This window comes from Rhodnius prolixus, unplaced genomic scaffold, assembly GCF_049639745.1.
Source record: "Rhodnius prolixus isolate KJV_2025 unplaced genomic scaffold, Rpr scaffold_4, whole genome shotgun sequence".
Taxonomy (NCBI): domain Eukaryota; kingdom Metazoa; phylum Arthropoda; class Insecta; order Hemiptera; family Reduviidae; genus Rhodnius; species Rhodnius prolixus.
The window spans coordinates 36,197,942-36,212,677 of NW_027411614.1; the positions used below are offsets into that span (position 1 = coordinate 36,197,942).

General features: G+C 34.0%; 1 protein-coding gene across 8 annotated transcripts in view; it reads right to left on the reverse strand.

Annotated features, from left to right (window-relative positions):
* The window catches only part of LOC141456549 (uncharacterized), a 64,256-nt gene that overhangs the window by 17,498 nt on the left and 32,022 nt on the right, over window positions 1-14,736 (reverse strand). For 5 of the 8 annotated variants that reach the window (XR_012459854.1, XM_074132690.1, XM_074132687.1 and 2 more), the window contains exons 3-4: window positions 4,846-4,985; window positions 3,203-3,357 (exon numbers count right to left, since the gene is read on the reverse strand). Coding sequence is in view for 7 of the 8 variants with exons in the window: in XM_074132690.1 (XP_073988791.1) it covers window positions 3,203-3,357; window positions 4,846-4,985 (295 nt within the window). In the remaining variant the exon portion in view is untranslated. The remainder of the gene's footprint in view (window positions 1-3,202; window positions 3,358-4,845; window positions 4,986-14,736) is intronic. The other 3 variants (XM_074132693.1, XM_074132688.1, XM_074132692.1) reach the window with 1 other exon arrangement.

Genomic DNA, 14,736 nt, shown 5'->3' on the forward strand with positions numbered 1-14,736 from the left:
AACAAGAACATTTTCTGAAAATGCCGTTTTTGCCCATTTTCCCGAAATCTATTTAATCTAAGTTGTTGCAAAAAAATTACAGTTATAAAGGAGGATTTGAGACCTGCAAAGCTAATATGTATTGTGGTATTGGGTTCGATTCCCCGTCTTAGGCCTTGGATTTTATTTAAAGGTTAATAAAAGAAAATTACAGTTAAGTATGTTTGCTAGTCGCCTCCGTCGACGACACCTAATTGGTAGTTGGACGTTAAGCCCCGCCTGAAAAAATAGGCAATACATTAGAAGGATTTGCCTAATATTTTAAAGAAAATTTAGGAATTTTAGCTTTTATAGAAAAATAGAAAACAAAATTGTCAAAGTTGGGTGTTTTTCAGCGTTCCGCTTTTTCGTGCAGTTTTTGACGATCAGCTCTTATACAACTGTCCTACCGGAGAGTTTTAATCCTGAAATCGTATATACAAGAGAGTCAACTGCGGAGCAGCAGCGTCTAGTCAGAGAGTTGTTCCCAAGGGTAAGTTCGTCTGACCTCTACTTCTTATAAGCCACAGATGTACCTTATCATTTACACCTTTGCTGGTGATACTGCATACCTATCTCCTAATTCCGATCCTCTTACAAGGGCTCTTCCAATGCACATCAACCTCTTACATGTCTGGCTTAACAAATGGTGAATCAAAACTAACGTTACCAAATCGAAATATATATTATTTACACTACTACGAAAAATTCTACCATCCATTAAACTCCAATTCCAACTGTGGCTACCTTTGTGAAATATAGGAATTCATACACTAGATTTACGAACCTGTGCACGACTTCTGCCTTGGCGCAAATGAAAGAATGAGAAGCGGCTGGAGTTTTGTGCAGAAAGGATGAGGTGGATATAGTGTAGTAGTCTAGGCAGTATGGGTAGGTCACCAAATGGAAGTAAACAATAGTCTTAAGCGTTTAGAGCAGCGATAGAGTGCATAAAGTCTGTCTAGCAGCAGAGCAACTAGAAGTTGCTATCTAACAGGTGCTACACAAGAATTTAGGGGTTAGAAGGTGAGGAATGTGAGCCCAGAAAAAGAATGGTGGCGGGCAGTGTTCCCCTTTGTCCTTTTAGAAACGATGAAAAAGAAGTAAAAGGCTACTCTTTAATTTCGCAGATTACTTGCATTAACCAAGATTGTACGAGGGTTGGCCCTGAGAGTTGACGCCAACGCAAACCAGAGGATCTATTGTAGCATTTAATATTAACTTAAGTTGTAAATAAATCCAACGTGCTGCAAATCATTTTTCGTTTACCAAAACTGATGACTACATGATTAAAAAGTTCTTGGGATAAAAAGCGCTAAGTTCAGGTAGTTATGCGGTGCGGTTATGGCGGCGTCACAGCGGCAATGTGGTCTGTGAAAGAGGACCGATGAAGCTAAAAGCGTGAGCATTTCTTTCGAACGGAAGTACCGATTAATTACGTCTGATACGTACATTACCTGCTTTCAATTAAACTTACTGGTACCCGTTTTCATAGCCATTCTACTTAAATAGTACCTAATACAAGCGAAACTACAGAAAAATAAGGACAAATAATTAAGAATATTTCTTTAAGAATTCTTAACCCTCTGATTCTCATATGATTGTAAAGGATATAATTAAATGATTTTTCTTTCATCTTCAATTACGTCTCCCCTTTTAGCAGTCAACCTAATTTAAGTATAACAGCGCTAATGCTGCGACAAACTATATTAGAATCAATGATATTGATCAAATTGAACCGTGATTGTGTTAGACAATACTATAGGGGATAACCAACTGGCTTCCCTTCTTACAATATTAGATTGCCAGTAATCGACCTGGTTTCAATTTCAGACTAGCCATATATCCTACAGTTTTTCGATTAATAGGTAAGAGGCATTTTTTTTCCTGTTATTTCTATTTGTTTATATGGGACGTGTTAATGGATATATTACACATTTAACCAACTACTTGTAAAAAAATTGCCTTTAAAAAATATCCTTTACTTCAGATTGTAATTCAAACGACCAAAACTGGAGAACCAAACTGATCAGATATAAATTTTGGTAGCATTTCAGATAATATTCTCCTCACACAGCAGTCTCATTAAAAGAAAATACGCAGAGCCAAAGAATCTTCAACGCATAAATTGTGCTTAAGGCATATTTCTTTTGATTTCTGTTAGATTTACATATATTTCAAAGTGGAAATACTGAACAATCAGTTTTGACTCCAGACTAAAAGTATTTCATTTGTTCCTGAAGTTTAGGCCAATAATAATTAGTCATTCTTCAAGGGTTGCAAACGATTAACAAAATATTTTTTATTAGAAGAATGTTGATGGCCATTTCTTCAAGAATTTGGTGGCACTGAGAGTATTCCACTGAAATATGTGAAGCTAGATATTCAAACCTAAAAAGCCATAGAAGCAAAATACTCTTCAAAAGCAAATTGAAATAGGGGATTGCCTAGCTAGTTTAAAACCATTTTTATGAAAATATTGTCTTGAAAGTAAATTGCTGGTGAACAGTCTAGTTTGTAACGCTGCCACTAGATGCCGTATAAAGGTGTAACTTTCTCAGTAGTTCTAAATCTCACCACCAAAAAACGCTCAATTTTCGGAATAATAATAACTCAAAGTTAATTAATTACATTTCACTAATATTGTTAAAGCTAAACAATAGTGCCGACTCAGGACTATATTTTGCGATGATAATATTAAGTCATATTACAGCAGAATTCAGTTTCGCTTTGAAACTATCGCGTATCAACTATAATTAATATTAGATGGGATCTCTAAGCAAATCTTTTACTTAAATCTCAGCTTTTACTTCAACTAATTACCACAAAATTACGTAATTAACTAATGAAATAGATTATCTCGGTTTAAATAAAGCCTGATTTAGTAAAAAATTGGAGAGAAGATCAACCATTGAAGATAGATCCAAAGCATCCTAAATACTTAAGACTACTTCCAAATCACAACAAAGAGTTAATCTTACTGAAGAGATATTCCCAATACTATTGTAAAGCTTCTCTCTCAAATGAGATGGAAAAATTATTACTTTAAAATAATAAATTAAGGTAAATAAGTCATATATATATTTTTTTAAATTATTGTGACTATTTTGCCATCTAAGAAATATTTTTGCCAACAATTTAGCAAAAAAAAAGGAAAGCTTGGATTCAGTAAACAGTTTTTTACCTGTACTCTAGATTCTGGCAGGTTAATTTTCAGGGCAACTTCCTCCCTCATGAATATATCTGGATACCTAGTCTTGGCGAATAGAGATTCTAGAACATCCAACTGGGCTCGAGTAAAGGTTGTTCTTTCACGTCGTTGCTTACGAGGATTCATACCTGTTGATGAGAATAAGTTAAAATAAAACAAAAAGCAGAAGAATTCTTAATCATCATGTTATAAATTAATGTCCTAAGATAGTTATTCGTAACTGTTTAATGTGTCCCACAGCCCTGAACATGACCCGGTCCCTAGGTCGAAAGCTTGGCAAAAAAAAAAAAAAATCAAAAAATTACGAATGAAATTGGCAATATTCTTTCTTCCTTTCAGATTTATTATTTTTCGACTTAATTTAACTGTTTAACTATCTCGAAATTGGTAGAGAGAACGAGAGAGAGCTCCTCAGTAAGTTGCGCTTAAGACTTCGATATAAAAAAGAAATGAAGACCCTGCTCAACGTTTTAAGTAAGCAAAGCGATAAATAAGTAAGACAAATTAGAAATGATTGTATTTATATCCATTCACATTAATGCTGTAATCAAAGAGTACACTCGAAATGTTCGGCACATCAAAAACCAGAGTTCATAACTCAGAATGAATGTTCAAACTGTAAACAGTCAGAGTGAGGTGTACGAGGTGTGGCTATTAAATAACGAGACTGATGCAGCTACAGAAGAACTATGCATGCGCCAAATCTTAACGACCGACAGCTGTGCAGCGTAAAGCCTTCTCTTTTGATTGCTGCGACTCTCGTGCTTGTAGAGAAATCTGTCTGGCCGGAACCGTCGTTTGTATAAGAGATGTTGGTTTCGTTTGGCCGAAAACATGATACTATACATGTAGTAGAGCAAGGAATTGTCGTGAAATTTCACATCAAAACTTGGTAAAACCGCTACTGAAACTTATCTTTTATTAAAAGAAGTTTATGGCGATGAATGTTAATCACGTGCGCGAGTTTTTGAGTGGTTCAAGCGTTTCCAAGATGACCGAGAAGAAGTCAGAGATGATGACCGCCCGTGTCGCCATTGATTATAATTGATCAACATAACTACCATGAGGTAGTTGCTTAACTCCGTGAAAAAGTAAGGAAAAAACGATCCGATTTGTGAAAGAACAAGTCATGGGTTCTCCATCAAGACAGCGCGCCGGCTAACACTGCATTGTCTGTCAAGACGTTTTTAACATCCCATTTTTAGGCCACCCGCCTTATTCGCCTGATCTGGCCCCCATGTGACTTTTATCTTTTCCCCAAAGTAAAAATCTGCATTAAAAAGAACACGATTTCAGTCCGTTGAAGCTGTGAAAGAAAAAGCGGCACGCGTCATGCAGGAGCTGACAGAAAAAGACTTCCAGCACTGTTTCGAACAATGGTAAATTCGCATGGAGCGTTGTAGGGATAGGGGAGGGGTGTATATTGAAGGTGATAATAACTAAATAACTATAAATTTAAAATAATATGTTTTACAGCAATAGTCTCGTTATTTAATAGCCACACCTCGTATGTGATTGTGGTATATTAAAGCCAATAATGTAACAATTTACTAAGCTACTTTTATACAATTATTATTTATTTTTCACTCCTATAATTTACATAATTCATTACTTACCATGCGGATATCCAATAGTAGAATGTATTGAATCCATGAGAGCAATAGTTCCAGGGTAGGGTTGACTCTTGAGGTAGGTACCAGCTGGTGTTGAACAAGACCCGAAACCGCCAAGACCCACTTCTCCATCGGGGCTGCAACTAGCGAATTCCAAATCAGAAAAAGGTCAAATTGTAGTTTATACTTTTACATAATAATTGTTACACAATAATTAAAACAGCATAACGGTATCATTAAATTAAAGAAGAAACTAGAAAGGTAACTTTCTATATTGAATGATCTTTTCGTAATAAATTAGAAAAACGGCTGACTCTTCATAAGTGAAAAAGAAACTAAGAACAATTCAAGGTGGACCAAGATTTAATATTACTGCGTAGACTGAAGAGAATAGCATAATTTGTTCTTTTTGGAAAGTTCTTGTAAGGAAAAGGAATATTCGTGAATTACTGGAAAAACTCAGTGAAATTCTTTACTAACAGGAGAGTTCGGTAAGCGGCTTTTTGAGCTACTTTGAAATCTTAACAATGTGGCGACGAAATGAAGTAGAAAACGAACGCAGAGAAGAAGAAGAAGATTTGTGTTCTAGTAAAACGTCTGCTACAGACAAATTGAAAATAGATGTGGTCCATTACATTGGCGACAATAAACTCGTCTTCCTATTGCCTAAAACAGTGATTCTCAACCTTTTTTTGTCGCGGCACACTTTTAACAATTTCAAAATTTGGCGATACTCTAACAATAAGATAAGTTTAATAGTATTTTACTTATCCTTAATACACTGTGTAAAATGGTTTATGTTTATTTACAATATTTAAAATAAAATAATATGTAAATGGAAGTACAAAAATAACAGTAAATGGTTATTAAGGGATTAATTACAATTAATAATAAGAATACTTTTAATGAGAAATTTGAGCTTGATATTTTTTGATAATTTCGTTTATATTTAGCCGTATAAATTGATAATGCTGCTCTCATATGAGCCGTTTATTTTGAAAGTGGCATAAGTCACTTTGTTTTTAAGTCGAGATATTTAAGGGTTTGCGTTTTACCACGTTTAAAAATATGGATGCTAACTTTCGAGAAGATTTACTTGTATTTGTTATCTCATGATACTGATATTTCAAATTGCAAATTTTTTTAAAATGAAAATATACCGTTCAATTGTATTTAGTGTTGCCATTAACTCGATTTTTTTGAAAAAGTGACTTATGCCACTTTCAAAATAAACGGCTCATATCGTCTTCTAAGTTTAATATATAATTTTTATTGTATGCATTTCTAAAATTTGGCGGCACACTTCAAAACTTTAGCGGCACTTTTGCGTGCCGCGGCACAGTTAGTTGAGAATCACTAGCCTAAAAGCTAGCGTCACTTTCGCCATCTAGATATTGTAAGTTATTTGATGGTTGGATAGATGGTACTACTATTGAGCAGTAAACTACAAAAAAAGCGCCAGTTCCACCTCTCCATATATTTTGGAAATGTGATAGTTGCGTCGTTCGGAAACAATCTTAGCAGTAAACTATGCTTGAAGGAATATGTGGAGCTAGCGCCAGCTTAAAAATAGAGGCAACTTTCCCTACAAAAGATTAACTGTAATGCGCCATGCGCTTGGTGTTCGTGAAAAAAACGAAGAAGAAAATAAATAGAAATTATTGTGAGAAGAGTTGGTAGCATCAAAAAGGTAACTTTTTTAAGTGTAAGATAATTAGTACGGTTATAACTGTTCATTAAATCATAGATGTGTGCCTAGCTCTCAAAATGTCGCCCCAAAAAATGAATAACAACTGAATATATACTGGATGTGTATGCAATACACGGATAAATATAGGTTTTGTGAAAGTTCCAACAAGTAGGGTAACGAGGTAGCAGGCAGTGGAAGATAATATTTATTTTCATTTGAGGGTACATTGTGGCCTGTCGAAAGACTGGACCATGCTATTAGAATCTGCAGGGGGTGTGACCGCACAGTTTCACGCTACACAGAGCAAGATAATTGGGTCTTCGCCACCCTATATACTGTTAGCATCATTTCATCTCTCTCACTCACTTATACTTTTTCCACCAAGCATGTATTATACTCTAGCCCGCCTACTTTAATAGATGAGAAATAGCGCTACCGCTGTGAATGGATATGAGTTTGTGTGTGTTTTGGGGTAGCAAAGTATCCCAAACATCTGGACCTCTTCGGTTCGGCCTCTCTACCGTATGACATGCTAAATAATATCCTCTTGCAGTATTCACTTCACTTCACAGTATGTGCTCTGTTTACATGAAAGAGTTACAAGACCCAAAAATTGCACAAGAAATATAAATATTGTGATCATCTTTATAGAAAACTGGCCTACATTGTGTGACTAATCTTGTATTTCATCAAAGTAGCTCTTCATAGATCAGTAACTAATAACCGTTTGAAATATTACCTCCAAGTATCTCAAATGGAAACATTCCGTTAGTATTACTTTTTAAAGAAATGAGAGAAAAAAATTGTAAATGCCTATTTTTACACGTTTGCTACGACGTTGAAAGTCACAATAAATGTTTACTTAGAATTAGTTTCATTGAACGGCATCTTCAAATTAATTACCAAGAGATCTTCCCATCTCTTGATGCCTTTAATTGCAACCTATTGGTCAGCTATACATTGCCTAGCCCGACAACGTTAACAAGCTAGGTGCCTCAATTTCTTTACTCAGAGCTTTTGTATTCGTCTTAATTACACCCAAGAGCGCGTAGGGAATTTAATTTACAACTCAATAAAGGGTTGAATGTGCATGATGGTAAGCGATTCCCGATCAGTTCTTCTACCAAGCTTATTCGGTGTTCTTCATTCCAATTCTGAACTGTTGTTCTCGAATAATCGTGCTTCACCCTCTGTAGATTCAAGATTCTACCGTGGTAGAAATGTAGCAGTTATTTAATCAGAACTTTTTAATAAATGCAAAGAAGCATTTAAAAAAAAAAACTTTTATTGTCTTCTAAGTAAAAAAATAATCATTTATCATTAATAAAATTTCAATTTATCGTACATTGTAGGAGATATCGTGACATACGGTACCAAATATACCTAAATAAAATACAGCTTGAAAAGTATTGAAAGAATATTTTTGACAAAGTCTTTGAAAAACCTTATTACTTACACTAAGTATTAACTGTCTTCAAATAACTGTTACTATAACAAGTAATTATAAAAATAGAACATTTAAAAGAATCTTGAAGTCTCAATTGCATGAAGGCAATTTCATTGGGAAAATTTCCAAGCGGGATAGATTTAGATAATTCTCCAGTATTCCTTTAGGTTCTTCAACTCAATTGCAAAAAGCAGAAGTAGATTATATTAAAAGGGTGGTACCATCAAAAAGGGGAAGGAACGCAGGCAATCCAAAATGCTGATTGTTTCCCTAAATAGCAGAAGTAGCTACTCATTCATTTCTCCAAGTAGTTCCTTAAAAGAATATTTAAATTAATCTTCCTTTTGCTCCTTTATTAATTTTCAATAATTATACATGTCTAAGCCGAATTTGTTGGGACACTATATTTTATTTTCTACTGACAAGTACTTAATGCTTTGATTTAAAATAAATACCAAAAAAAAAACTAAAAACAATACAGAACACAAACAAGATCTTTCAATCTAATTCTAACGAGTAGACTAAACAAATAAATTTGATCATAACCCGAATATATATTCGACTAAGTACATATTTTATTGGATCAATTTTTAAAATAACTTAGAGAATTGCAGTATGATTGTGTCCTAAAGGAACAGAGTTTTGAAGTAGGGGCAGTCTTTCCCGAAGGGTTTTTTTTCACCTGGTTCACTTAGGCCCCATTATCCAAGAACTTACTCAGTGCGCCTTCTTCGACAAGCAGAGAATGTTGTGAACTATTCTTTCTAGAAAGCGAAGGTAATTGATAAAAACTCATTCTTGCAGAATATAAAATGGTTAGGTTACCTTTTACCAGTACAACAGAAAGGAAAAAGTACCAATAAAAGAATTACAAACCTGTTAAGTTTACCAATATGGTTGAAGACATAATACCAGTAAAATCTATTTAAAAAGAAGCTATAATTATATAATTCCAGAGATATCATAGCAACCTGTAATCATTGTATTTTGGGTGACAATAAAGATACAACCAGTTCTAAAGCATCAAAACTTTGGGGTAAACATTGGGTATATGTGTACATTGGTAACGCCCAAATTTTCTACTGTTCACTACAGAGAGAGAGAATACTGTCGGTATGTTTATTGTTCCCTTTTAGATTTCAAACGCCACATCAGTACAGAAAGTTTGACGCCTTGTTGGTAAACAGGCCAAACCTAGAGGCATGATTAGTATGGCAAAAAGAGGGTGGTACTGTGCTGAATAGGCAGTGTGGCAGTTTTGTATATAAATGTGTTTGTATCAACTAAAGGCAGATGTGTTTCTAAATGTACAGCTGTCAAAACTCTGTATGACAATTTGACGATTTCCCACCACGCTGTGACAAGTCAATTCTTGCTACTGCTTGGTCGAAAAAGCCCACCTTTCAGGGGACGCTTATTTCTTTTCCTTTCTTGGACTTTTGCAGCAAAAAACCATTATTATATTTATAAACTTAAGTTACATTAAAACAAAAATAATAATATTTTTGGCAATTAAAGTTTAGTAAAAACAGGATAAAACAATTTCGGGATGAATTTCTTTGTAATTACTTCGGAATTTCGAAAACCGTAACATTCCACCGAGTGTCTGAAAGAGTTGGTAACATCCAGTGGCATAAAAGTTCCTACTTTTCTTAAGGGAGGGGAGTAATCCGAAGGAAATCTGTACATTTACTAGAGTGGAAAACAAGAAGCAGTTACATGCAATTTTAACCCTCTTTCTGCATTCAGTTTAACTGTATCTTGTCCTCTGGCAATAGGACATCTTTCTGCAGAAATAAAATGAAAAAAATCTGAAATAAATCGCCTAATACAGAACAGAATTTGAGGATTAATTCTAAGCAATACTAATTTTGGTCCATTTTATTTTTAATTTATTACAAAAATCCAATCCACTGTGAGTTTTCCACGTTTCATTTATACTGAAAGTGTCTCGTTAAAAGCTTCCATATTGATGAAGTACCTTTCAGTTCTTTCTCTAGCAAGTAAATAACTTGTTAAAATTTGGCCAGTATCAAACTAATTCCTCTTCATGAGCTTTTGCATATAAAGAAATTCATAACAAAACTATTTTACTCCTTCTGAATCCACCATTCTTCAGCCTTTCATTCGCTTGTTTCATTAATTATTGTAACTGATATTAACTTTTCAATCTATGACTGAATCCTTCATCAACCAAGGACCTTTATTAAATTGATGAAAATTTCAGCAAAATATTTCGGTTTACTGAAAATCTAACTCAACCGTATCATTGCAATAACCTCAAAGAGTATCTATTTCAAACAGCCAGACAATGAGAGTACCTTCCAGATTGTTGAAGAAAATTCTTTCCGACCAGCACACTGGTTTGGAAATAACTAGTGTATTTATATCTAATGATGCGTTACATAACTCACTGCCATTTCACTTCTTGTTATTTCATCTGTTATGGTATTGCTTACTGTGAAAGATCTTCAACAAATTGTTACAGCTGTTGTACATTTAAACAAAACTATGTTTATTGAATATGATTTGTAAAGAAGAAAACTGGAATAGAATAAGTCAAGAGAGGTTGCACGGTTCGCTAAATTAGAATTGGAATTTAATGGAGGGTAGAATTGTGGACGGAAAGTTTCTCAAAAAATTAGGTCCGATAATAAATTGATTTTTTCATCAATCAATAGAATCGCTGATAGGATTTACTCCAGTTTGATAGCACGTGAATACTCATTTGTAACTGATTTACTATAATCCTGCCAAATTTTTATCAAAATCGGGCTTAGATTTACAGAGTTATTAGTAATAATCATTTTGGAGGGGGCCTCACCTACATGGGGCTAACTTCTCTCCCTTTCGATGTACAGCGCCGATACCTCCAAAGGCTCATCTACATGAAATTCCAAATCGAGTGACACCTCATTTATGAAAATCGGTTCACGCGTTTAGGCGCTACATTATTTACAAAAAAATGTAACAAGAAGAGCAATAACAACGTTTGTAAAGTCCGTTTTTGCTCATTTTTAGCAATTTTTTTTCTCGAAATCTATTAGATTAGATTAGATTAGGGTGGCCTCAAGGCCTGCGCCACCGCGACCCCTATGGATCTATTGTGGCTCCCCGGTTTTAGAGCTCACCCTCCAGACCCGTCCGCTTAATCAGACTCTTAATTCTGGAGAGTGGCTCCTGTGTAAAGCTCTCAGGCCTTGGTTTCTCCTCCCCGAGAAGTAACATCCTTAGCCATACGAGCCCCTCACACTGACCCAACACGTGCAGTGCCGTTTCCTCCTCTTCTGACAGAACCTACAAAAGCTATCTTCTGCCAGGCCCATGCCTCGAAGGTCTCGAAATCTATTAGATCTGTTGCAAAAAAATTACAGTTATAAAGGAGGATTTGCCCTACATTATAAAGAAAATTTGGGAATTTTAACTTACATAGAAAAAGAAAAAAAAATTGTCAAAGCTGGGTATTTTTCAACGGTATGCTTTTTCGTACAGATCAACTTTTATACGTACAACTGTCCTAGCGGACAGTTTTAATTATTATTATGGTCTTTATTTAAATAACCATTTGAAATCACTCATAAAGAGAATCCACACAATAATTTCTATGTAAACGCAATCTCCAGAAACTAATAAACCGTGAAACTATTCCAGATTTCAAACTTTTTACAACATTAATCTACATTAATTATGATCCTGAGGCGTGCTTACAATCATTGTTAATAACTGTTTAAAATCTTTTACAATGAATATATTCCAATAATTCTAAGCTGGGCAAAGTTTTTTGTTTAAACAGTTTTATTCTGTTTTTCAGATTGGCTGCCGGAAAGTAGAATGAATTTTCTTGTAATAAAATGTACACTTCAGTATCTATGTTTAAAGACAGGGCGAAAAGTCTTACGATAGTGTAGTAACTAAAATTAAGTATTGATTTGTAAACTGCTTTAGCTTAAAGCGTAAGTAGTGTTCGAGTGTTCAGTAAAGAGTGTTTAGTATTTGAGATAATGATGAAAACTTTTGCTAAAATAAAGTAAAGATAATTAAATCATTTCCATTCAGATCATTGGGCAACTCTGCGACAAATAGTTTCATCAAATGGTTCATAGCAAATTTGAGGCCTAATGGCACATACTGTCAGCCAATAACAAGCAAAAGATTTCATATAAATGGCACAAAATTCAAATTATTGCTTAGGGTTAGATGCATCTCAGTTAAGCGTTTTGGTATAATTCTGACCAAACTTAAAAGTTAGTGTTCTACAATCTCTTTTATCAGGTTTTTATTGATTTTGAAGTGATATCGCTTATCTAAGCTAAGATAAGCTTATCTAAGCCTTAACGTATTAAAGTACGTAAAAATGTGCTTAAGCAAGCAACAATCGTTCTTTATTCCAACAGTTTTATCAGTGCAAGCAATCAATTTATTTGGGACCCACTTTTGCACTGTTTGTCCTGGATTCAAAGAAATTAGACTGATGTATTTTGGAAATATGAAACTACATATTTGTCGCAAAGTTGCTCAATGTTCTGAACGAAAATGACGATGTCTACATCAGTTTCTTTCATCGTCAGTTTGCTACATTAACTAAAACACTAAACATCTTCTATGAACGCTCAACACGTTAAACTTAAGCAGTTTCCAAATCGTTACTTCATTAGCTACCGTTTTATGACTTTTCTCTGTCTTTAAACATATATTTCGTAAAGTTCAATAATATTATTGAGTAGATTTTTGAATAAAGAGCTCGTTCAATTTTTTTTCCATGTTCTGAGTTCATACTTGAATGTATTTTTATAAAAGAAAAAAAAAACAGAATATCAAATATAAAAAATTTGTTGTATGCAATGTAATATTCTTATGCGAGAGGATTCAATACTCCAGGCTACAATATTAAATGAATGTGAAAGAAAGCAAAGAGATGGCAAGGATATGCCAACAGCATTTCCATAATCCTCCCATCTTTTACTGTACCAATACAGGGATATATCTGGATATATTGAAACTGGCAGCACAAAACTAAGGATAAAATGGACAAACAGTATTCAATATCGGCAAGAGCATAACTTCAACAGATATTACTACACCCAGCAGGTGGGTACCATCATAGTGCAGAAGTTCTCTTAAGTACCTCCATCTTTTCCATCATTCTCTTTCTCTCACTTCAGTATCATATTAGATACCTCAATCAAATAACTCAATATCTTCAAGCACACACAGTATGTCTTCTTATCCTAGGAACTCATAAACTTTACTCTCCTGCTGAGTGAATGAGTTAAAGATGCTGTTTGCCATTAGTTCACGCAAGCTTAAACTCTGTAGAGTGGTAAAGAAGTCCAATCAAAAAAACGTGTTTTGCTTTTTGTTATTTTCCTCCCCTTTGCTTTAAAATAATCACGATTAGATTTCCACTTCAGATAAATCATTTTCCGATATTGTTTATTTTTTCTTTTCATTGCTCACCCTTGTAGTTTATTAATTCAGTTCACTTCGTGTCTTGTGTTGAACATCAGTTTAAAGCCTTCATCATTTTGTGATTTACAAATGTTTACATTATTATATATACTTCAATATATTTATTAATTCAAGAGCTCATTATTATAGGAAATATGAATATCGTCTCTTTTATTCAGGGAGTTTTCATAAAGTCCGAATGCAATTTGAAGCATTTATAACTTTATTAGTACTTGTGATAGAAAAAAATCTGTATAAATTTTAGAAAGCTAAATTATTTTGAACTTTTCAACTTAATTTCTTTATTTTAGTGAATTTACGAAAACAATAATGAATAAAACGAAATCTCGATCGCCTAAAAAATTTAAATAATAAATGTGATTTGAACCATTACTGTAAATCAATTCGAAAATGTATTATCCATTAAAAACAACAGGGGACATGTAAAATAACCATAAAATATAATAAAACATTAAAAAGTTTATTTTCTTATTTCTTTATCATATACTAATAAAGTTATGCATGTTTTAATTCGCCCACGAATGTTATAAACATTATTTTCTTCCGCTAGATTATCCTCTATGAGTTATTTTGACATGCAGTTGGTGTTCAAAAAATATATCTTTGTTTTTATTAACCTGGGTTGATTGAAAAATATATCTAATGCCTTATTTAAGAATTGTAAAGTAGTTAATCTAGTACTTTTATCCAAATTAGGATGTTTAGAATTGAAAACTGGCCAGTATTTCTTTTAAACGGTGATCCTACAACTTTAGAATAGGATGAGATCATAGGGTGGGGTCCTGTTCATCAAACACTGCAGTCAAAACTACCGCCTAATTGCACGTAATTCTACTATTAGAAACCTATTCTTCCTTGCAAATCCAGGGGTTTGCGCGTTAATAGCCTGTATTTCCTGTATGCCGATGGTATCTCAGTGAAAACTAGTGATTATTCTTGCAGGATATAAACCACTCTATTTCCTTTCCTTTTGTTTGCAGTCTACAAGGGGCTGGAAGATAAATGTCCTATCCCTTTGGGTACCTTTCGGAGATTCAATGCCTATCTTACTTTATAAAACCATTAAGGCTAGATAATGGTGAATCAGCTTCTCACATAATCTGACAAGAAGTACACAAAACTCCAAGCGCTTTCTACTTCATGAAAGTTAAACTGAATTAAACTTTACAATTTAAACTCAACTTATGGAGATTGTAATAATATTGCTGTTAGTATAGCTTAGATTCGCCAAACAGACAACTGTTGGGCATGCGTAAGTTAAGTTTCTTGACGGCCAATTTATGCGGAT